General features: G+C 34.1%; 1 protein-coding gene across 14 annotated transcripts in view; it reads left to right on the top strand.

Moving 5' to 3' along the window:
- ZNF280D (zinc finger protein 280D) overlaps positions 1–24,635 on the top strand; it is a 136,855-nt gene that overhangs the window by 42,534 nt on the left and 69,686 nt on the right. For all 14 annotated transcript variants that reach the window (XM_045067591.1, XM_045067589.1, XM_045067583.1 and 11 more), the window contains 6 exons: positions 1,533–1,703; positions 2,023–2,132; positions 16,584–16,807; positions 19,890–20,047; positions 20,810–20,910; positions 22,013–22,159. In XM_045067591.1, coding sequence (XP_044923526.1) covers positions 1,533–1,703; positions 2,023–2,132; positions 16,584–16,807; positions 19,890–20,047; positions 20,810–20,910; positions 22,013–22,159 — 911 coding nt within the window. The remainder of the gene's footprint in view (positions 1–1,532; positions 1,704–2,022; positions 2,133–16,583; positions 16,808–19,889; positions 20,048–20,809; positions 20,911–22,012; positions 22,160–24,635) is intronic.

The raw sequence follows: 24,635 nt of genomic DNA, 5'->3' as shown, positions 1-24,635 counted from the left end.
GTACCTACCTTCCCTCTGGCAACCACCAGTTTGTTCTCTGTATTTTAAGTGTTTGGTTTTTTTCTTTCTGTCCTTTTTTTCTTTGTTCATTTGTTTGCTTTCTTAAATTCCACATGTGAATTAAATCGTATGGTATTTGTCTTTCTCTGACTTACTTACTTACTCCTTTAGCATTATATCCTTTATGTCCTGTAGATCTATCCATGTTACTGGAAATGGCAAAATTCCATTCTTTTTTATTCCACTTATTTAGGTGCGAAATCTTTATCCATTCATCTCTTGGTGGACACCTGCATTACTTCCATATCTTGGCTATTGTGAATAATGCTGCAATAAACATATCTTGTAGTGTTTTTGTATTCTTTGAGTAAACAGCCGGTAGTGGAATTACTCATATGGTAATTCTATTTATAATTTTACTCATAGTATATGGTAATTCTACTTTTAATTTTTTTAGGAACCGCTATACTGTTTTCCACAGTGGCTGCACTGGCTTGCATTTCTGCCAACAGTGCATGAGGGTTCCTTTTGTTCCTCATTCTCATCAACATTTGTTATTTCTTGTCCTGATTGTAGCCATTCTGACAGGTGTGAAGTGATGTCTCATTGTGCTTTTGAATTGTATTTCACTGTTAACAGGTGATTTTGAGCATCTTTTCATGTGCTTGTTGGCTATTTTTATGTCTTTGGAGAGATGTCTGTCCATGTCTTCTGCCCATTTTTAATTGCATTATTTGGGGGGTTTTTTTGGTGTTGACTTGTATAAGTTATTTTTATATTTTGGATATTAACTCCCTCTTGGATATATCATTTGGATATATCTTTTCCCATTCGGTAGATTGCCTTTTTGTTTTGATGGTTACCTTTGCTATGCAAAAGTCTTTAATTTTGGTGTAGTCCAAATAGTTTAATTTTGCATTTGTTTCCCTTGCCCAGAGGAGCCATATCTAGAAAAATGTATCTGTGGCTGATTTCAAAAATGTATCTGTCTATGTTTTCTTTCAGAAATTTTATGGCTTCAGATCTCATATTTAGGTCTTTAATCCATTTTGAGTTTATTTTTGTGGATGGTGTATGAAAGTGGTCCAATTTCATTCTTTTGCATGTAGCTGTCCAGTTTTCCAAACATCATTGTTGAAGAGACTTCTTCCTATTTTATATTCTTGCCTCCTTTGTTGTAGATTAATTGACCGTATAAATCATGAGTTTATTCTGGGCTCTCTATTATATTGCATTGATCAGTGTGTCTCTTTTTGTCCAGTACCATACTCTTTTGATTACTACAGCTTTGTAGTATATCTTGAAATCTGAGACTGTGATACTCCTGTTTTATTCTTCTTTTTCAAGGTTGATATTTGGTACACCCCCTGACTTCTGATCATAACAGTTTTTAATCATTATTTATTGTCAGTTGAATGATAGGATAATTCAATTGTATTACATGTAATTTAGCTCCAAAATAGTTTTACTTTGTTATAAGGAATATGCCTAAGTGTTTAAAATTATACTTCCCACTATTTAATTCATTGTAGGTATGAATGAAAGTTCGTTTTTATCAAAACGTCCTTCTACTTCTGAAGTAAACAGCGTTAATCCAAAAAAGCCAAAGCCCAGTGATGGTATTTCTGGATTAAATTCTTCAGCTGTATTTCCTTCAGTTAAATCTCTTTCAGTGACATCTTCCCAGGCTGCATCATCAAAAGGTAAATGTGAAATGTGGCATATAAAAAAGAAATTATAGGGGCTCTTGGATGTCTCAGTTGGTTAAGCATCTGACTCTTAATTTTGGCTCAGGTCATGATCTCAGGGCTGTGAGATTGAGCCACAATGGACTACATTGTGGACATGGAGCCTACTTAATATTCTCTGTCTTTCTCCATTTGTCCTTCCCCCCACTTAAAAAAAAGATTATTTATGCATAAGTTTTAGAAGTTGTAGTAAATTTTAGAAATTGTTATTAGTGGTTATTTAAGGTTATAAAGTGATGAATTTTGTATTATATGTGTTTTGAATTTATTTTAGGTACAAATACCTCTTCAAATCAATCTAAAAATGGAACACCTTTTCCGAGAGCTTGTCCAAAGTGCAATATTCATTTTAATCTTTTGGATCCTTTGAAAAATCACATGAAGGTAAAACTTTTTCAAAATTTAATTTTAAAAAGGCTTGCAAATCCCTAGAAATACTGATTGATTTATAGTAAATGTTTTGTGGAGACATTTAGGTAAAAAACTTCTCCTAGTGGTGTTTCCATATAATTTAGGCAAAGATTTATATTCATAATGATTATTTTCATATAAGATTTTGAAATTTCCTCTGAATCATCAAATTTTAAGATTGAATTTATATGTATTATAACATATGCTTTTTATATTCTAATTTTAAATGAAAATAAGGTATTAATCAGAATATTTTAATTTAGTAGATTTGGTATACTACAAATTAAAAAAAAAAAAGACTTTTTTTTCCATTTTATTTTATCTCTTTTTGGTGTTCCAAAATTCATTGTTTATGCACCACACCCAGTGCTCCATGCAATACGTTCCCTCCATAGTACCCATCACCAGGCTCACTCCACCCTCCACGGCCCCCTCCAAAACCTCAGTTTGTTTCTCAGAGTTCACAGTCTCTCATGGTTTCTCTCCCCCTCCGGTTTCCCCCATCTCACTTCTCCTTTCCATTTTCAATGTCCTCTGTGTTATTCCTTATGCTCCACAAGTAAGTGAAACCATATGATAGTTGATTCTCTCTGCTTGACTTACTTCACTCAGCATAATCTCTTCCAGTCCCGTCCATGTTGATATAAAAGTTGGGTATTCATCCTTTCTGATGGAGGCATAATACTCCATTGTATATATGGACCATATCTTCTTTATCCATTCATCCGTTGAAGGGCATCTTGTTTCTTTCCACAGTTTGGTGACTATGGCCATTGCTCCTATGAACACTGGGGTACAGATGGCCCTTCTTTTCACTATATCTGTATCTTTGGGGTAAATACCCAGTAGTGCAATTGCAGGGTCATAGAGTAGCTCTATTTTTAATTTTTTGAGGAATCTCCACACTGTTTTCTAAAGTGGCTGTACCAAATTACATTCCCATGAACAGTGTAAGAGGGTTCCCCTTTCTCCACATCCTCTCCAATACTTGTTTACTTTCTTATTAATTTTGATCATTCTAACTCGTGTAAGGTGGTATCTCAATGTGGTTTTGATTTGAATCTCCCTGATGGCTAATGATGATGAACATTTTTTCATGTGTCTGTTAACCATTTGTATGTCTTCTTAGCATTCATTCCTGATTAAAACGATTCAAAGTATAGTGGTAGAGGGAACATTCCTCAACTTCATAAAATTTTTCTATGAAAAACCCACTGCAAATATCATCCTCAGTGGAGAAAAGCTGACAGCCTTCCCTCTGAAATCAGGAACACGACAAGGATATCCACTCTCCACTGTTCAACATAGTACTAGAAGTCCTAGCAACAGCAATCAGACAACAAAAAGAAATAAAAGGTATTCAAATAGGCGTGAAAAAGTCAATCTCTCTCTCTTCGCAGATGACATGATACTTTATATGGAAAATCCAAAAGACTCCACCCCCAAAATGCTAGAACTCCTACACCAATTCAGTAATGTGGTAGGATACAAAACCAGTATACAGAAATCAGTTGCTTTCTTATACACTAATAATGAAAATACAGAAAGGAAAATTAGAGAATTGATTCCATTTACTATAGCACCAAGGACCATAAGATACCTAGGAATAAACCTAACCAAAGAGGTAAAGGATCTGTACTAGAGGAACTATAGAACACTCATGAAAGAAATTGAAGAAACCACAAAAAGATGGAAGAGCATTCCATGCTTATGGGTTGGAAAAATAAACATTGTTAAAATGCCTGTACTGCCTAGAGCCATCTATACATTCAGTGCCATCCTGATCAAAATTCTACTGGCATTTTTCAAAGAGCTGGAACAAACAATCCTAAAATTTGTATGGAACCAGAAGAGACCCCTGAATTGCTAAGGAAATGTTGAAAAAGAAAAACAAAACTGGGGCATTACGTTGCCTGATTTCAAGTTTTTCTACAAAGCTGTGGTCACCAAGACAGCATGGCACTGGCACAAAAACAGACACATAGACCAGTGGAACAGAGTAGAGAGCCCAGATATAGACCCTGAACTCTATGGTCAAATAATCTTGGACAAAGCAGGAAAAAATATACAGTGAAAAAAAGACATTCTTTTCAATAAATGGTGCTGGGATAATTGGACAGCTATGTATAGAAGAATGAAACTCGACCATTCTCTGATACCATACACAAAGATAAACTTGATATGGATATAAAACCTCAAAGTGAGGCAGGAATCTATCAAAATCCTAGAGGTGAACATGGGCAGTAACCTCTTCGACATTGGCCACACCAATTTCTTTCACGATATGTCTCCAAAGGCAAAGGAAACAAAAGTGAAAATGAACATTTGGGACTTCATCAAGATCAAAAGCTTTTGCAGAGCAAAGGAAACAGTCAACAAAACAAAGAGGCAACCCACGGAATGGGAGAAGATATTTACAAATGACACTACAGACAAAGGGCTGATAGCCAAGATCTATAAAGATCTCCTCAAGCTCAACACTCAAAAAACAGATAATAATGTCAAAAAATGGGCAGAAGACATGAATAAACACTTCTCCAAAGAAGACATAAAAAAAGACATTTTTCTATAGTTTCTTCAGTTATCTTATTTTTGTGTCTATGGTAATATGTGCATATCACATTATACAATGAAAATCTAAATTTTACATTTAATTTTCAACAGTCAGACTTAAGTCCCAAATGATGGAGCATTTCATATGAAATAATTATTTTAACTCCATTCAGAATGTAGCTTATGTAATTGTCCTTAATTAATTCAGGTTTTTTTGTTGGAGTAGTAAGCTCTTGAAATTAAATTTCAAAAAAATTTCAGGGGCACCTGGGTGGCTCAGTTGGTTAAACAGTTGACTCTTGATTTTGGGCTTAGGTCCTGATCTGAGGGTCATGGTGTTGAGCCCAGATTTGGACTCCAGGCTGGGTGAGGAGTTGGGCTTAAGAGTTTCTCCCCATCTTCTTCTGCCACACCCCCTAAGAAAAGGAAAAAAAAAGAAATTTTCAAAGTACAAATGAAATATGGGGTGTAGGTAACATTTCACTTGAAATATTTTAGTGTGTATTACAGTATCCCACTATGGTCTGAGGATAGCCTATATCTTCTTTGTATGCCTAGTATAAATGGCAGGAAGGGGAAGAGGAAGAAAAAGGTCCAGGTAGATTATATGAAGAAAGAAAGGAAGGAGGGGTGGCTTTATGGCTTGGAATAGCATGGAGTCTGCTTGGAACTCTCTCTCCTTCTCTGCCTCCCTCCCAGCCTCCACACTCACTTTCTGTCTCTCTCTCAAATAAATAAATAACTCTTTAAACAAATACAACGTTTGACAGAAAAAGAAAAAAAAATAAGGGAACTTTTTAAAGAATTTTAAATACCGTCTCTTTATTCATATACAAACCTGTATTTGGTCTATCACTACTCAGCTCCCATAATACAGTCCCTGATAACTGCACTTGTGTTTTCTTCTTGTATGAGAATTAACCTGTACAAGTGCTTTCACTTTTTTAATCTGTATAATGTTTTGATGAGATACCTTTTTTTTTTTAATGTTTTGAATTTGGACAAAAGGGTTAAATTCTTTAATTAACTTTTAATTACTTGAGTAGGTAATACAGTGATACTATTCAAAATAAGAAGTTTATAAAGTCACACAAGTGAAAAATCATAATTGTGTCTCTTATTTACCTGGTTGCCAGAATGGCTCTCAAAGAATTTTTATTAGTTGGTTTTTTTATTTTCCCCAGTTTTCTTTTTGCATATACAGGTAACAGAAATGTTCTTATTTCCTTTTTGTTTTGTATATAGTTTATTATATATACTTCAGTACTAGGGAAACTAGCCATTTTCCAAAATGTAGCTTTACATCCAAAATGTATTATTACATTGTTTGGGATTAGTCATATTAGAAACAACCAAAATTTCATACAATATTCATGTAATAGAGCAACACTACACAACCTTTTTAAAGAATGGAATCTCTATAATAGGTTATGATATGGAAAGATCTCCAAGATATATTTTTGCACTAAGTTAAATATAATGTGAATAACTTACGTGTGTTTATGTCATAAAGTGTTGTGATGTAATAGGAAAAGGAAGTTAAAAACTGAGTAGATTCTTTGCATTCTAGTTTATGCATTTTATATATCAGTTGAAGTTTTAGTATTACAACAATGATTTCCATTTTTGAAAAATGTGATTTTTAGATTCTTTATAAATGACTTTTTGCTGTTATTCAAGATAAGTAGATGACTACATCAAGAAATAATGTTTCAATAAAGAATATCTAAAACATAAAGCAAAATCCTACAATAATAAGAGCAATTTATCTGAGACCATGTGCCAGACTACTAAACTTTAAATATATTATCTTATTTAATCCTTAGAAAATTCTTTGAGATTGACATAATTCTCATTGTTTTATAGCCAGTTTATTTAAAGACATATTAAAGACATAACAGTTTATCTAAAGACATAATATGTCTTTTATTAAAGACATATTTAAAGACATAAAGGCATTCACACTTTTAATGGTAAAAACCCAAGTTCTAACAAATTTTTCCTTTTTTAGTGTGTAGGTTATTTGGTGTTCATGGAAACTTGAAAATAGGTAAAAAATTTAAGTTATAGAATTCGATATTTATCAACCAGATTTAGCATATTAATTACATTATTTAGATATTTGTATTTTTATTTATTTTGTTGTCTGCTTGATCTTACACGGATTGAGCAACACCATATATCAGTCTACATCTTTCATTACTAATATTTTCTTGGATATATTGCAGTTCTGTTTTAAGATTGTTGTTTTTGACATAGATGAATCTCATAATTGTATACATCCTTTAACATTTTTATATGTTCTTTTTGTCTCAATGTTTAATGACTTTTAGGCTTACAACCCGTGGTTTCTTATGGTTTCCATTTGTCTGGTATATTATTTGTGCGTCCTTTTCTTTACCCTTTTAAATCATGTTATGCCCCTTGGTTTCAGTAAAGTTGATTTTTCCTTTGTGATCCTATATGAAAATCTCTTTTGTTATGGCACTTGAGTTAAACTTATTTGTATAGAGTACATGATAGATTTACTTGGTCTTGGTTCTGTCATAATTATTTATTTCCATATGTTTTTAAAGATATTTATTTATTTATTTATTTGAGAGGGAGAGAAAGAGCGCACAAGTAGGGGGAGCAGCAGGTAGAGGGAGAAGGAGAAGCAGGCTCCTCACTAAGCAGGGAGACTGATGCAGAGTCCTGTGATCATGACCTGAGCCAAAGGCAGATGCTTAACTGATTGAACCAATGAGGCGCCCCGGCACGGTTTTTTCATTATATTTATTTATTTATTTAAAAATCTTTCATTATGTAGTTGCTTTGTATGTATGTAGCTTAGGTTTTTAGGGAAGCTGTATTTTTGTTCTCATTTAATTTTAATGTTGATATAATTCTAATAGTCTTCTATTCCTTTGGCCATTCTTTAATATTAAAATTAAAGTAGTATTAAATTTTCTGTTCTTAACCCACCCATCCTTACCTTCTCCTCTCCTACCTGATTTTAGTAAGTGTTATCTTTCTGAGTGTTTACCTTTGTACCATCAAGATTTCTCATACCTATACTACTTCATTTGGTAGCTCTAAATGATATTCTTTGATGTACTGTTAGTATATGTGAGGTAATCATGAACCTTCTTAGCCTTATGTTCATTGTCCTTTTACCCCCTCCACAGTTTTTATTTGTTGGTTTTATCATTTTTTCATTGCCATGGCAGATAACATTTGCATTTGATTTTCTTAACCTTATTTCTGTATTTGTTACAATCTTTTCTCACAGTAAATATATTCAGTGTTGATTACCAGTCTGTTGCTTACCGTTTCTTTAGTTATCTCGTTTGGCTGAAGTTCATCCTCTAGAAATTTTCCTCAAGAAGTAATAGTTTTGAGTTCTTTCATGTTCAAACAGTTTGACTATATTCCATTCTTGAAAGATAGATAGTTTGGCCATATATAAAGTGGTTTGGATCCGTTTCTGGGTTCTGTTCTGTTCCATTGATCTGTGTGTCTGTTTTTGTGCCAGTACTGTACTGTCTTGATGATTACAACTTTGTAATACAGCTCGAAGTCTGAAATTGTCATGCCATCAGCTGTGGTTTTCTTTTTCAACATACTTCGGGCTATTCAGGGTCTTTTCTGGTTCCATACAAATTTTAGGTTTATTTGGTCCAGTTCTGTGAAAGAAGTTGATGGTATTTTGATAGGGATTGCATTAAATGTATAGATTGCTCTAGTTAGTATAGACATTTTAACAATATTTGTTCTTCCAATCCAAGAGCATGGAACATTTTTCCATTTCTTTGTATCTTCCTCAGTTTCTTTCATGAGCATCCTATAGTTTTCTGGATACAGATTCTTTGCTTCTTATGTTTGGTTTATTCCGAGGTATCTTATGATTTTTGCTGCAATTGTAAATGGGATCGACTCCTTAATTTCTTTCTTCTGTCTCATTCTTAGTGTATAGAAATGCAACTGATTTCTGTGCATTGGATTTTATATCCTGCCACGTTGCTAAATTCCTGTATGAGTTCTCGCAATTTTGGAGTGAGGTCTTTTGGGTTTTCCACATAGAGTGTCATGACATCTTTAAGAGTGAGAGTTTGACTTCTTTGCTGGTTTGGATGCCTTTTATTTCTTTTTGTTGTCTGATTGCTGAGGCTCAGACTTCTGGTACTATGTTGAACAACAGTGGACATCCCTGCCATGTTCCTGACCTTAGTGGAAAAGCTTTCAGTTCTTCCCCATTGAGAGTGATACTTACTGGGGACTTTTCATATATGGCTTTTATGATATTGAGGTATGTTTGTTCCCTTTATCCCTACACTGTGAAGAGTTCTTTAATAGTTTTTAAAAAAACATTTTATTTATTTATTTGACAGACAAAGATCACAAGTAGGCAGAGAGGCAGGCAGAGAGAGAGGAGGAAGCAGGCTCCCCACTGAGCAGAGAGCCCGATGCAGGGCTTGATCCCAGGACCCTGGGATCATGACCTGAGCCGAAGGCAGAGGCTTAACCCACTGAGCCATCCAGGTGCCCCTATGAAGAGTTTTAATCAAGAAAGGATGCGGTACTTTGTCAAATGCTTCTTCTGTGTCTGTTGAAAGGATCATATGGTTCTTGTCCTTTCTTTTATTTATGTAGTATATCATATTGATTGATTTGTGGATGTTGAATCAACCTTGTAGCCCAGGAATAAACCCCACTTGTTTGTGGTGAATAATCCTTTTAATGTCCTGTCAAATCCTCTTGGCTGGTATTTTGGTGAGAATTTTTGCATCCATGATCATCAGAGATATTGGTTGGTAATTACCTTTTTTGGTGGGGGTCTTTGTCTGGCTTCTGGGATCAAGGTAATGGCTTCATAGAAAGAGTTTGGAAGTTTTTCTTACATTTCTATTTTTTGAAACAGCTTCGGAAGAGTAGGTATTCGTTCTTCTTTAAATGTTTGCTAGAACTCCCAAGGGAAGCCATCTGGCCCTGGGCTCTTATTTGTTGGGAGTTTTTGATTACTACTTCGATTTCCTTGCTGGTTATGGGTCTGTTCAGGTTTTCTGTTTCTTCCTGGTTTAGTTTTGGTAGTTTATGCTCCCTAGGAATGCAACCATTTCTTCCAGATAGCCTAATTTGTTGGCATATATAGTTGCTCATATGTTCTTGTAATTGTTTATATTTCCTCAGTGTTGGTTGTGATCTTTCCTCTTTCATTCATGATTTATTTGAATCCTTTTTCTTTTCTTTTTGATAAGTCTGGCCAGGGGGTTATCAGTTTTATTAATTTTTTGAGAGAACCAGTTCCCAGTTTTGTTGATCTGTACTATAGTTCTTTGGTTTCTGTTTCATTGATTTCTGCTCTGATCTTTATTATTTCTCTCCTCTTGCTGGGTTTAGGGTTTATCTGCTGTTCTTTCTCCAGCTCCTTTAGGTTAAGGTTAGGTTGTGTATTTGAGAACTTTCTTGTTTCTTAAGAAAGACATACATTGCTATATACTTCCCTCTTAAGGCCACCTTTGCTGAGTCCCGAAGGTTTTGAACAGTTGTGTTTCCATTTTCATTTGTTCCCATGAATTTTTAAAATTCTTCTTTAACTTTGTGGTTGACCCATTCATTCTTTAGTGTGATGCTCTTTAGCCTCCATGTATTTGAGTTCTTTTAAATTTTCTATTGTGGTTAAACTCAAGTTTCAAAGCATTGGGGTCTATAAATATGCAGGGAGTGATTCCAGTCTTTTAGTACCAGTTGAGACCTGATTTATGACCCAATATATGATCTGTGCTGGAGAATGTTCCATGTTCACTTGAGAAGAATGTGTATTCTGTTGCTTTAGGTTGCAGTGTTCTAAATATATTTATGAAGTCCATCTAATCAAGTATGTCATTGAAAGCCCTTATTTCCTTGTTGATCATCTGCTTAGATGATCTGTCCCTTGCAATGAGTGGGGTGTTAAAGTCCTCTACTATTATTGTATTGTTATCAATACGTTTCTTTAATTTTGTTATTAATTGGCTTATATAATTGGCTGCTTCCATGTTAGGGGCATAAATATTTACAACTTTTAGACCTTCTTGTTGGATAGACCCTTTAATTATGATATATAGGAAAATTGGGACAGCTACATGCAGAAGAATGAAACGGGACCATTTCCTTACACCCTACACAAAAATAGACTTGATGAAAGACTTAAATGTGATACAGGAATCCATCATAATCCTAGAGGAGAACACAGGCAGCAACTGCTGTTACCTTGCCTGCAGCAACTTCTTCTTTTCCTTTTTTTTTTCAAAGATTTTATTTATTTATTTGACAGAGAGAGAGATCACAGGTAGACAGAGAGGCATGCAGAGAGAGGGGGAAGCAGGCTTCCCACTGAGCAGAGAGCCCAGTGTGGGGCTTGATTCCAGGACCCTGAGAGCATGACCTGAGCCGAAGGCAGAGGCTTAACCCGCTGAGCCGCCTAAGCACCCTGTCCACAGCAACTTCTTGCTAGACACGTCTCCAAAGACAAGGGAAACAGGCAAAAATGATCTTCTGGGACTTTATCAAGATAAAAAGCTTTTGCATAGGATAGGAAGCAGTAAAAAAAAAAACCTAAAAGGCAGCCTATGGAATGGGAGCAGATATTGCAAATGACATATCAGATAGAGATAGTATCTAAAATCTATAAAGAACTTAACAACACCCAAAGAACAAATAATCCAATCAAGAAATAGGCAGAAGTCATGAAGTGACATTTCTTCAAAGAAGACATCTAAATTGCCAACAGACACATGAAAAAGTACTCCACGTCACTTGGTATCAGGGAAATAGAAATTAAAACCACAGTGAGATACCACCTCACACCAGTCAGAATGGCGAAAATAACAAGTCAGGAAAACACAGGTGTTGATGAGGATGTAAAAAAGGAGAACCCTCGTACTCTGTTGGTGAGAATGCAAGCTGCTGCAGCTACTCTGGAAAACAGTATGGAGGTTCCTCAAAAAGTTGAAAATAGAGCTATTGCACAACCCAAAATTGCACAGTAGGGATTTTCCCCAAAGATACAAATGTAGTGATCCTGAGGGGCACCTGCACCACAGTGTTTATAGCAACAATGTCCACAATAGCCAAACTGTGGAAAGAACCCAGATGTCCATCAACAGATGGATAAAGAAGATGTGGTGTTTGTGTGTGTGTGTGTACATACACATCACACAATGGAATTCCACACAGCCATTAAAAAATTAAATTTTGCCATTTGCAAGGACATGGATAGAACTAGTGTATATTATTATGCTAAGTGAAATAGTCAATCAGGGCAAAATAATTGTTATATGTCCTCAATTACGTGTGAATTTAAGAATTTAGGGAACAAAACTAGAATATCGTAGGGTTAGAGAGGGAAAAGTAAAGACTAAGAGAGGGAGACAAATCATAAGAGATTCTTTTTTTTTTTTTAAAGATTTTATTTATTTATTTATTTATTAGAGAAAGAAAGAGAGAGCAAGCGCGAAAGCGAGCACATAAGCAGGCAGAGTGGCAGGCAGAGGTGGAGAGAGAAGCAGGCTCCCTGCTCAGCAGAGAGCTGGATGTGGGACTTGATCCCAGGACGCTGAGATCATGACCTAAGCTGAAGGCAGAGGCTCACCCGACTGAGCCACCTAGGTGCTCCAAGAGATTCTTAGGATCATAGGAAACAACTTGAGGGTTGCTGGAGGGGAGAGGGGTGGAGTGATGGGATATCTGGACGCTGGACATTAAGGAGGGCCTGTAATCTAATGAGCACTGGGTGTTATATAAGATTGATGAATCAGTTACCTCTATCTTGGAAACCGGTAACACGTTATATGTTAATTAATTGAATTTAAATTTAAAAGATTAAAAGGATGTAAAGTAAGTTGGATCCTACTTTGAGGATCTTGTTTGTGGTGGTTCTGTTTTATAATATTGAATATTGCTGTTGAGAAATCTGGTATAAGCCTGAATTATTTTGCTCTTTATAAGTGATTTGATCTTTTTGCCTAGCTGTCCATACGATTCTTTATTTTGGAATACTGATAATTTTATAATGACTGAGTTGGTGTTGGGGTTTGGGTCAGTCTTCTCTGATATATAACATGCTCTTTCTGCTTATATGTTTGTGTCTTTATTTTAGTGTATGTTTGTTTCTTGTTTCATATTCATATTTTAAAATACTGTCCCATACTATTGTTTTGTCTTTTTGTGGGAGGGGAGAATGTTGTCCAGTATGCATTCGTTTGATGTCCCTTGTCTGGCATATCTGTCATTTTCTTTCTAATCCTTTTAGCACTTAAATTTTCTTTATTTGCTTTTGTCATTGTCAGTCTTTGTGTCCTTCATTTTATTTTCCAATGCCTGTTCACCATTGTTCTTTCTGTCTTTATCTCTCTGATTTCTCTACTTTTCCCTCAATTTTGCCACTCCTTTTTAAGATCTCTTTTGTCTTGCCATCTCTTGTTGCTTTGTGGTTTTCCGAATAGACACAGTTACTTCATTAAATTTTTAAAAATTTGTAGCAAAAAGTTTGGATACTATTTTCATCTGCAACTGCTCCATGGTGTTTTTGTCAGAATTTTACGTTTTCCTCCTTATCTTATTTTTGTTTAGATGTAAGTTTCAATCATAGTGAAGAGCAAGTTGGATTTTCTTGGGCTAACTCTTTTGTACAAGGCGCATTTTAGGAAGGATTGCCAGGATAATCTTATATCCTACTAACTGGTTTATACACCTTTTTGCTGGGCAGAAGGCTTTCTGTAAATGTGACTTGTGTGTCTGCTTTTTATATGTAGCATTGCCTAATTTGCTTCTCAGTACGAAATGAAGTCTGGGGCACTTGTGGGATCCTTCTTGCCTCAGCTTCTGTACCTGTTTTTATAAACACAGTATGTAGCTTTGCACTTCAGGATGTGTCTTTCACCTTTAGAATGCAAATTTTTGCTGAGACTTTCTAAGATCTGTTACTGTTGGGTCCATTTGACTTCTCTGATCTGCTTCCAACTACATGTCTTCTGTCTGAGCTTGGCTGCTTTGGGTAGTGCTGTCATATGTTGTAGAGTCTGTGGATTTTATCTGGCTGTTAGTTTCAATGAAAATAAATTTTTAGAATTTGGTTGTTGTGGCTTTGGATGAGTCCCAGCAGGAGAAGGGGAAAATGTTGACTTATGTAGGCTGATCATATGGGAACTTCTTTTTTACTATTTAAAAATAACATCTCACTTTCTTTGTTCTGAAAACCTAACCTAAATTTTAGGCACAAACAAAGCAATAGAACATGGTATCTCTGCTGGGAGGAGTGAAGATGAGAATGTTATTTAGGTGGTATCCGCTGTTTGTCAAATTACAATAAATGGCTTTAAAGTATTAATATTCTGTCTCCAGGAAAATAAGGGATAATCCAGGGCTACAGTGAAGGGCTAGACCCAAAAGCGTTTTAAGACTGAAAAAAAGATACTTTCTTTGGGGTTCTTTGCTTTTCTCTCAATTACTAAATTTCTGAACTTGGTTGTCCATTCTTGGTTTTCAGTGGTTTATTGCTCATCTCTCTTATAGGGATCCAAAACATTGCTTAAAAGATACCATGAATAAAAGTAATGTAGCATTGTGTGTCAACTGTCCAAAAAAAAAAAACATGTTAAGATTTGTATGCTTATTTTTAAAATATGTTCCCATCTCTTTAATTAAAAAAAAAAGAAAAAACAGCTAGCAATTGATCATCTGTTATGTATATTATAATTTATGAGCATTTAAGGTAATGTAATGCATCCAAATTAGATGTTTCTGAAAAATATAACCTTGTAGCACACTCTACTATGGACTACTTAGGGTATTTTGTAGATTTGGAAAAGAATCAAGTCCCAAATGTGACTCAATAACTTCTAAACATGTGAAAACCAGATTTAATGTTTGAATATATATGATTGTCCACATTTTCTAATTAGAGACACTGTTCTGTATTATATCATTTTTGTGCATTATAATGTTTCTCGTTGTTTGAGATCACTTGTGTGGTAAAATTGCACATACCGTCAGGGATTTTTTCCTATCAAAATGAAACTACGAGGATATATCATTTGTAGTAACACATGTCTTTATTTTGAGTTATTTTTCTGATAGTGCTGATGGATTTACTCTGAACCATCCTTTTCTCCACTTATCCTTAAATTAAAAACCAGCATGTTCTAGAAGGAACTTTGCCTTGTAATAGTCCTTAGAAATAGTTGGACTTTCCTAAAGTTGAACTCTTAAATATTACATGTGTCCCAAGAAGTATCTAGAAACTTCTCATTTCCCTCTTTTCGTTGTGGTGTCATTTCAGCTGTATGTATTGAGTGGTTAGCCTCAGAGGATCATGTAGTATTAGGAACCTAATGTATTTATCCTTATTTAGCTTATAGATGCAACCTTAATTCCCAAATGCAGATTATGTCACTATTTGTGGGCTAATTTTATTCAGTATTTTTTCCCCTTTTAGATCTATTTTCTATTTTTTTCTTGGTGTTTTTTCCCCTAAAGGTTTCAGAATTGACAAGTGAACAAAATAAATGCAATTGAAATGTTAATAGGTCTGTCTTGGATCAAAGACCCAGCTTCCCATGTGATACAGACCATTTTACCTATGATTTAACATTTCAGTGTGGCAGGAGAGGAAGTGGATGTTATCTTAGACTCTTGACTCTGGGAAATGAACTGAAGGTTGGGGAAAGGGAGGTCGGTGGGGGGGATGGGGTACTGGGTGATGGAAATTAAAGAGGGCACGTGATATAATGAGCACTGGGTGTTATATTCAACTAATGAGTCATTGAACATTGTATCAAAAAGTAATGAGGTACTATATCTTGGCTAATTGGGTTTTAAAAAAAAGGAATAGAATTCTGTTAGAGTTTCAAACTTTTTAATGTTGTTATTAATTTACTAAATAACACATTTAGGAAGGGTTTAAGTCAGCTGGTGTATGTTATAAAAGAATTACCTGGGTGGCTTGTTGAAAAATAAAGGTTTCTGGGCCCTGTATCTAGATAATGTTGTAGTTTATGAGTCTGAAGTGGGCCCAGGAATTAGCATTTTGACAAGTACTTCTGGTTTTTCTCATACAGGTCTTCTTTGGACTGGCCTTTGAGAAAAACTGCCTTAGAGAAATTCTACAACTGAAAATAATGTACAATAAATGAATTAATTATGTCTTGTTAAAAAAAAAAGCTCATGTATGAAAGTATTCCACATTAGAACCAGTTTATGTGACATCTTGATTTTATTCATGAGGAATTAAATTTCCCCTTCAAATATTTAAGGATCGAGATTTCAAGGTGTAACTGTAGAATTTTTCAAGATGTAACTAAGTTATAAAGAATTGTTAAAGATCTTTATTTCCTCACACATTTTCTAGCACCTTGCATCTGGGCAATGGCAAATTAGTTGTGTTCAGTTTTTAGTTCTAACTAGATATGAAATTTCATGTATCACTTGATAGTTAAACGTATACATTATGGCATGTAAAACTACATTTCCTTTCAATGCTCTATCTTGACATGGATATGAAATGAATGAGTTTAATTTAGTTAAACATTTATTATTCAGTATACATATCTGAAAAGATAAATTGCAAGGAAAATAACTATTAGATCAATAGCCAAGTCCTAGTTTTAGGGTTATTCTTTTAAAAAATTTTGTTTTTTTTTAAAGTTTTGATTTTTAAGATAATAGGAAGATAATAGGTGTTTATTGTTATTTAGAGTGTGAGTATATACCACATACTTTTAAATTAATATTTTTCCTGACATATTACCAAGCATAGTTTTACATGATCTGACTTTAGTTGTAAACAGAATTGTTTTTTGGTAATCTAATTTTTTTAAGGGATAAATAAAATTTCTTTTTTTTCTCTTTCAGTACTGTTGTCCAGACATGATAAATAACTTTTTAGGACTGGCTAAAACAGAATTTTCAAGTACAGCAAATAAAAACAAGACTGTTGATTCAGAGAAAGGAAAATTGATCATGTTAGTTAATGACTTTTATTATGGAAAACATGAAGGAGATGCCCAGGAAGAACAGAAGACTCACACAACTTTTAAATGCTTCAGTTGCTTGAAAATTCTTAAAAATAATATTAGGTATGTAAATACTTACTTTCATTTCTGTTTGAAAATTGGAATGCCATAGATATAAATGTTTTATCTTTATCTTATATTTTTCTGTCATTCTAGATAAACAATTTTAATTTTTTCTGCTAAGGACAAAGGCAGATTGTCCTGTTGAAAAGCTTTTGTTCTTTCTTGTAATTTAGAGTTGATGCCTGGATTTACTTAGTTGTATTTGTTTAAGATAACTTAAGAAAGGACAAACTTCATTTCAAATAAGGGGAAATTAACTTTTTCCCTGTATTATCACTGTTTTAGGAATTTTCATGAGATTATTTCATTTTTAGCTGCGTTTGAATTTTATGTTTCTTCACAAGAAGAACCACTTGAGTATGTCCAGTTTGACCTCCTCCATACTAATCTTACTTAATGCTCAAGTCTTTTAATTCAGATTTATAATTTTTAGAACATTTCGCTTGCAGGAAAAGTGATCTTCTTTAGAGAAGTACCAGTTCTAGAAACAGATCTGCTTTGATTTTAAAATTTAACCCCTTTAAAAATTAGAAATTTAATTTCCAGTGGAATTTTGAATTTTATACATGTATGCTTTAAATTTTAGGAACTTTACTTTGTGATCTTTGAGTTTCATGGCATATTAGTAACTGTTATCCTATAAGTGAGTGTGCAACAACAACAAGGTAACAAGACATACTGATTGATATTTTTCAGTGGTTATATAGCTTGACATTTATATTAGGTAAGATTGTTTTTATACCATTTTATAATAAAAATGTTCAGACATGCAGCAAAGTTGAAAAAATTTTACAGCAGATAACTTGTATGCTTATCACCTTGATTCTGCCATTACCATTTTACTATCCTTGCTTTATCATATATCTGTTCATTCTTCTTTTAAGCTAGTTTTTTCTTGTGCCTTTCAAAGTAAGTTGCAGACACCATTATACTGCCCTTAGATTCTGAGTGCGTATGTTTGTGGAAACATACATATGTTTGTCTTTATTAACTTTGTAAATAGCATTCTTAAGTACCTGTAGGGTACTTCTGGATGCAGTATTTATTTCATTTTCTTGTGAGTTATTGGGTCCAAAAAGAAGCATATAGAAAAACCCTGAAATACATCGTGATATACTCCTATAACAATTATTAAAGCCTTGTTCATGGTGGTGCTTTATAGTTTCCAAATTGTTTCACATGTTATTTCATATGAGCCTTCATATTTCTTTATCTCCTTTAAACTTTAACAGCCATCAATAGTTAATAATTTAACAGAAGGGATATTATACTTTGTGATATAGCACTGAAACAATGGAACTCTGTCACCTTTTTCCATATTCATAGTAAAATACACCAGAAAAATCATGTTAGTAAATATGGTGATAACATAGAAATATGTTTCACTGACTTAGTTCCTTGTTATATTTAAATATGTATATATCAGAAGTTATTTCAGCAATAGCTTTTGGCTTTTCCTTTGAGACTAGCCCACTTAATATTAAACGTATGAAAATTAAATTCCTTTTTTGTTATTATTTTAGAAGAGTAGTTACATATTTTTACAGTACCAGAATATTTCAAAATTTAAAGCAAACAGCATTTATATCATCCTGGAATTGAGCATTTTTTGAAATACTGATTGTTTAGGAAACATAATCTTAATGATAAATTAATGGTAAATGGTAAATACTTTGTAACCAAAGAAGTTTTATATGTTAAACAGTAAAAATTGGAAAGACAAATTGAATGGTGTTTGTAGAGAATGGTAGAAAACTAATAGCTATAGATTTTTATTCTCTGCCTTGTCAGCATAGTGTGGTATGATTTTTTTTTCCTCCTACATTGAATATCACCAAAAACAGTTAGGTTGATTTTATTCTGTGAACATCCTTTTAAGAAGTTTGCTTTTATATTTCCTTCATTTCCATCTGTTGGTTTAAGTAGCTTACATTCCCAATGCGGGCTCATATAATTGTGAGAAAGCTTGCTAGTTAAGAGATTATTTTATATAGATACACTTTAATTGCTTAAAGTTGTGAGCTGAAAGTTTAATGGCTCGTGACCTTTTTTCTATGTATAAATATTTAGCCAATATTAAGATTTTCTGTAAGTGTTTGTAGAGCTGGGGTTGAAACCAAGGAAGGACAAAAAGATATGTCAGTGTGCCATAACCTGTTCAAGAGAAGTACTACTGTGGAGGTGTGAAAGATAGATAAACGTTATAGCCTTCATGGTGACTGCTATCCAGATTGATGACATTATCACTTACTTTCAAGATTCTTTCCTTTATGGGCTAAAGTGAATAATTGTTAATAGTTGACCCAGACTAAAAATTGTTACAACTTTACTTTCAAATTCAGCAAAACGCTTCAGTAAGCTCGTTTAAATAGGTATTCCCATTTATATTGCACTCTTTGTTGTTGAAGGTCATAGTTCCTGCTCATAAGAAGCCTTTTAAGGAAGCTGAAATAGCAGAATGTAAAACTGAAAAATGGACAATGCCTACAAAGGGCACAGTCTGCAAGTTAAAATGAACAGTCTGTGCTAACAGTAAACCAGTATCATTAAATAAAACAAAAGGTTCTTGTAATTGTAGGCATTAAAATTGCTATTACAGGCATTTAGAAACCAAGACACAAGTAAAAATACCAGTAATTTGTCTTTTAAATAGCTGGAATCTATTGTATATCTTCATGGCCCTAAAAGATTTCTCTTATGATTGTAGCTGCTTTTGGTGGTAGGGTTTCCTTCCTTTGAAGTATTTTATTTAAAAATGTAAATAGTATTCATGTATGGAAAAATAGCCTGCTTTTTTAATCTTTAAAAAAATTTTAATAATCTGAAATGATTAAGAATTTGAACAAATTAGTGATATTTCAGATTAATTACATTGATGAATTCTTTTAAAGCAAAGATGTTTATTTAGCCCCTTAATTGAAAGTGATTATTTAAAACACATGGTTTTCTAGAGGATTTTAAGGCTTTTGGGATTTTATTTTGAAAAATATATCTGTAGTTTTAAGATTTAGACTCAGATACTTATTTGTTAGATTTTTGTTTTTAAATCTGAACTTTTGCACCTGTTGACAATCATTTATAGGTTTATGAACCACATGAAACACCATTTGGAACTTGAGAAGCAGAGCAGTGAGAGCTGGGAAAACCACACCACCTGCCAGCACTGCTATCGTCAGTTTCCCACACCATTTCAACTGCAGTGTCACATTGAAAGCACACATACACCCCATGAATTTTCTAGTAAGTTACAGTTCTACTTAAGTATTGGATATTATCAATTTTGATCATGTAAACTCTGAGAAAGAATCTTGTTAGAAACGTCAGACTAAGAAAAAGACTGGAATTTTGGGGGGCAAAATTGGAAAAGTCTTAACTTACCTAAATTTTTAAAACAAGTCATTGAAGTTCCTCTTATAAATAATTCATTAAAGTAAATAACCTGTGCATTATAGGTGGGGAACTAAATTAAAAACTTCAGATCATTGTTTTCAAATATGAAATTAATGCTCTTCTTTTAAACTTGAATAAGAAAAGTAACTACAGTCATAGTTAAAATCACATATTTTGGAGGTAGATAGCTTGAGTTCAAATCCCAGGTCTGCCTATTAATACAGCTGTGTGATCTCAGGCAAGTTACTTAATATTTGAATAGTGGAGATAATAGAAATATCTGCTTCATAATGCTGTTATGGGAATTAAATAAGCTAATGTAAGTAAAGTTCTTAGAACTGTGTTAGGCATACAGTTAAAAACTGTGTAACTGTTGTTTATCACCACCAATACTGTTGTTATTTTTGTTGATATAGATATATAAAATGAATACATATATATATATATATATATATTTGTTTTGTTTGCCTGGTGAAGATACCTTTTCTTTTATTGAGGTATAAGTGACATATCGTTTCAGTTATATAACATAATTTGATATTTGTGTGTGTGTGTGTATGTCTGTATCTATATCTTAAAATGGTATAATGTCTTTCTCCTCCCCACTTTTAGCCATTTGCAAAATCTGTGAATTATCATTTGAAACAGAGCATATTCTTTTACAACATATGAAGGACAATCATAAGCCTGGGGAAATGCCATATATTTGCCAGGTATACACATATTTTATTGTTTACTTAGTGTTTGTTTGGTTTGTTTGTTTCTGTTGTCTTGATTTTCAGATTTCAACCTACTGGGACCCAGAGGCCAGCAAATTTTTTCTGTAAAGCACCAGATATAAAGCTCCTCAGGCTTTGAGGGTCATATAGTCTGTGTTGCAACAGTCATCTCTGCCATTGTAGCACAAAGGCTGCCATAGACAACAAGTAAACGGATGTGATCCAGCTCTGTGTTTATTTATTTAAACTCTATCTTTGCACTAATGATGTACTATATGGTGTCTAACAAAACACAATAAGAATTAAAAAAAAAATCTATGAACACTGGAATCTGAATTTCACATAATTTTCATAATTTTCAAGAGCCATGAAATATATTCTTTTATTTTCCTAACCATTTAGATAAATTTGGTTACTAAAATTAAAATTCCTCTTGTAAACTATTTATTAAAAAAAAAAAAAAACTTTGGCATAACTCATGTATTATCTGTGGGATCAGCAGAGAGTTGAAATTGGCCCATAGGCCATTTTATACCTACTCGTGATTGGACAAAGAAAAGCCCTGTGGCAGTAAGACAAGCATAGGGACTTATTTTATCATATAGGGGAGAATGTAGGCATACAAGGGAAGTACGAAATGCTTTTCGTTATAGAGAACCCTACCAAATGCTTTGGGATTAGCATTTTTTCAGAATTTGAAGAAGAAATAGAAAAAGAAGATAAAAATACATTGCAGTGCCATAGCTTGGAGGCCATCTATAATCTAAAGGAAGGTGCTGTTTTATGACGAAAGAAAGAAAACTTTACAGAACAAGAGGTGTTAAAGTGTGAAAATTCAAGTTAAGGTGGGGGTGGTAAATAAAAAGAAGGGAGCCTAGTTGTAGTTTGGGAAGTATCCCTAAACTTTGACAGATAACTTTTCTGTCTCAAAGATTATCTTTTGGTGTTTACATTAATGAGATTCTTGGTTATGTAGGTATCAGAGCTGAATGAGAAATAGTTGATGTTCTTCTAAACAAATGACTTTATCATTATTACTTTGTAATTGCATATCATTATACATTTTCAAGTTAAACTAAACTTTCTTTATTTGTAGGTTTGCAATTACAGATCATCATTATTTTCTGATGTAGAAACTCATTTTAGAACATCCCATGAAAACACTAAGAACTTGCTGTGTCCATTTTGCCTCAAAGTTATTAAAATTGCAACACCCTACATGCATCATTATATGAAGCATCAGGTGAGATTTACCAGTTCTTATTTGTTCGTGTTGTTTTAGCAAAAAGATTATTACTTAGGACATTAGGTTTGTTCTGCAAAGGAAACAAGATTTTCCAAATGACATGATTAATTTGGAATTTATGCTGAATTACTTATAAAACTTCCACTTCTGGGGCGCCTGGGTGGCTCAGTGGGTTAAAGCCTCTGCCTTCGGCTCAGGTCATGGTCTCAGGAGCCTGGGATCGAGCCCCGCATCAGGCTCTCTGCTCAGCAGGGAGCCTGCTTCCTCCTCTCTCTCTGCCTGCCTCTCTGCCTACTTGTGATCTCTCTTTGTCAAATAAATACATAAAATCTTTAAAAAAAAAAAAACAAAAAAAACTTCCACTTCTTTTCCTCCTTCCTTTCTGGTGATGTTGTGACTCACAAGTGAAAATTCTGAAAGATAGCTAGAAATTGGAAACCTAGGATTGAAAGGGAAAAGGGCAGATGAGTGGAATACCCATAAAATTTGATATTTCAGAGGCCAAGAGTGGGCATGGGAATGATTTTAAAGGTAGTTATCAGAGTAAAGGTGAGCTTGAACTAATAAGAAAAGATTAAGGATTCATAATCTTGTTTTCCTTCCAACCTAATTTCCATTTTTTATTTTCTTTATGATGAGAATAAATGTTGTTATCTTTGAACAGACGTGGTCTTTTATAGCTGCCAGTGATAAAGGGAACAGTAATGACACTTACTGCTTGGTATATGAACTCTGCCAAAAAACTGTATTTAGGTCATCACCTGTTTTGTGGATGAATTCTGCTAGTTTTGCTATATAAATTCTTACACTTACATTATATTATATTATTATATTATATTGCACCAGTATTAGCACTTAACACCCTTTTCTTGAATTCTGATGTTATGCTTACTGTTCTTTTCCTGGAGCAATTAAACCATCCTTTGTTTGGGCTGAAAACTTTTATGTAACCCTGATCCTATTTTTTTTTAAATTTTATTGATTTATTTGACAGAGAGAGATCACAAGCAAGCAGAGAGGCAGGCAGAGAGAGAGAGGGAAGCAGGCTCCCCGCTGAGCAGAGAGCCCGATGCGGGGCTCGATCCCAGGACCCTGAGATCATGACCTGAGCTGAAGGCAGAGGCCTTAACCCACTGAGCCACCCAGGCGCCCCAACCCTGATCCTATTCTTAAGTGTGCTTGAAAGAGCAACAACAGTATTTTGTGTTTTTTTTAAAGATTTTATTTATTTTTTCAGAGAGAGAGAGAGAGAAAGAGTACAAGTAGGCAGAGTGGCAGGCAGAGGGAGAGGGAGAAGCAGGCTCTCTGCTGAGCAGGAGCCCCATGTGGGGTTCCATCTCAGGAATCTGGGATCATGACCTACGCCGAAGGCAGCCGCTTAACCAACTGAGCCACCCAGGTGCCCCTCAACAACAGTGTCTTTGACAAAATCACAAGTCACTGGATTTACTGAATCTGATCATGTAATCAAGTTTTGCCTCCTCCCTAACCAGCTCATTGCACTTTTTTATTATTGATGAAATTGGCATGCTGGTTGGTGTTCTCTTTGCTTTCAGTTCTAATCATTCGATTGTCATGAAATCAGGTTGTGGTTTTTAACTTGGAAAGATCATAAAAGTAGAATTTCCAAGTGAAATCTTTTTACATTTTTATTTAAATTCCAGTTAGTTAACATAAAGTGTAATATTAGTTTTCAGTGTAGAATTTTGTGATTCAACACTTATTTAAGATACCCAATGTTCATTACAACAAGTGCCCTCCTTTATCCCCATTACTATCTAACCCATCCTCCTGGGCACCTCCCCTCCTGTAACCATCAGTTTGTTCTCTACAGGTAGGGGTCTGATTCTTGGTTTGCCCCCCCCCGCCGTGTTTGCTTGTTGTTTCTTAAATTCTACATATGAGTGAATCATATAGTAATCGTCTTTCTCTGACTTATTTCAGTTAGCATAATACTCTATAGTTGTACCTGTGTCACTACAAATGGCAGGATTTCATTTTTTTAGAACTAATATTCCATTGTGGGTGTGTAAAATGTATATGTATATATATATTTATAAAATATATTATCAAAGTGAATATCCAAGTGAATTTTTTTATCCAGTTTTATCCTCTTTATCCAAGTGAATTTAGTATCTCCTATGCTGTGGTGAGATGTTGGGATGATAATCATCTTTGAGAAGTTCTGGCAAAATCTTTCTATTCTAGGTTTCCCCAACAGTGTTCCATCAGGTGTTAATGGATGTTTTCCCCCAAATGGTTACTAGAAAAGAAAGAAATTTGGCAAATACTTAAACAATATCAAATAGTTTTGCTTGTCTGTTTTTTAAAACAGGACTTCTCAGAGCTTTTAATATGCTAATGAATATTGTAAATCTCCAAGCAACAGGTATAGTGCTTATTAGTTCCCATTATTTTTTTTGGCCCTTGAGCCCTTTATTTGCATAATATGTATTAACATTTTTTGAGGAAT

Source organism: Mustela putorius, unplaced genomic scaffold (assembly GCF_011764305.1).
Source record: "Mustela putorius furo isolate JIRA1106 unplaced genomic scaffold, ASM1176430v1.1 tig00003896_pilon_pilon_pilon, whole genome shotgun sequence".
NCBI classification, from domain to species: Eukaryota; Metazoa; Chordata; class Mammalia; order Carnivora; family Mustelidae; genus Mustela; species Mustela putorius.
This window is presented reverse-complemented; position numbering and strand designations above follow the sequence as displayed.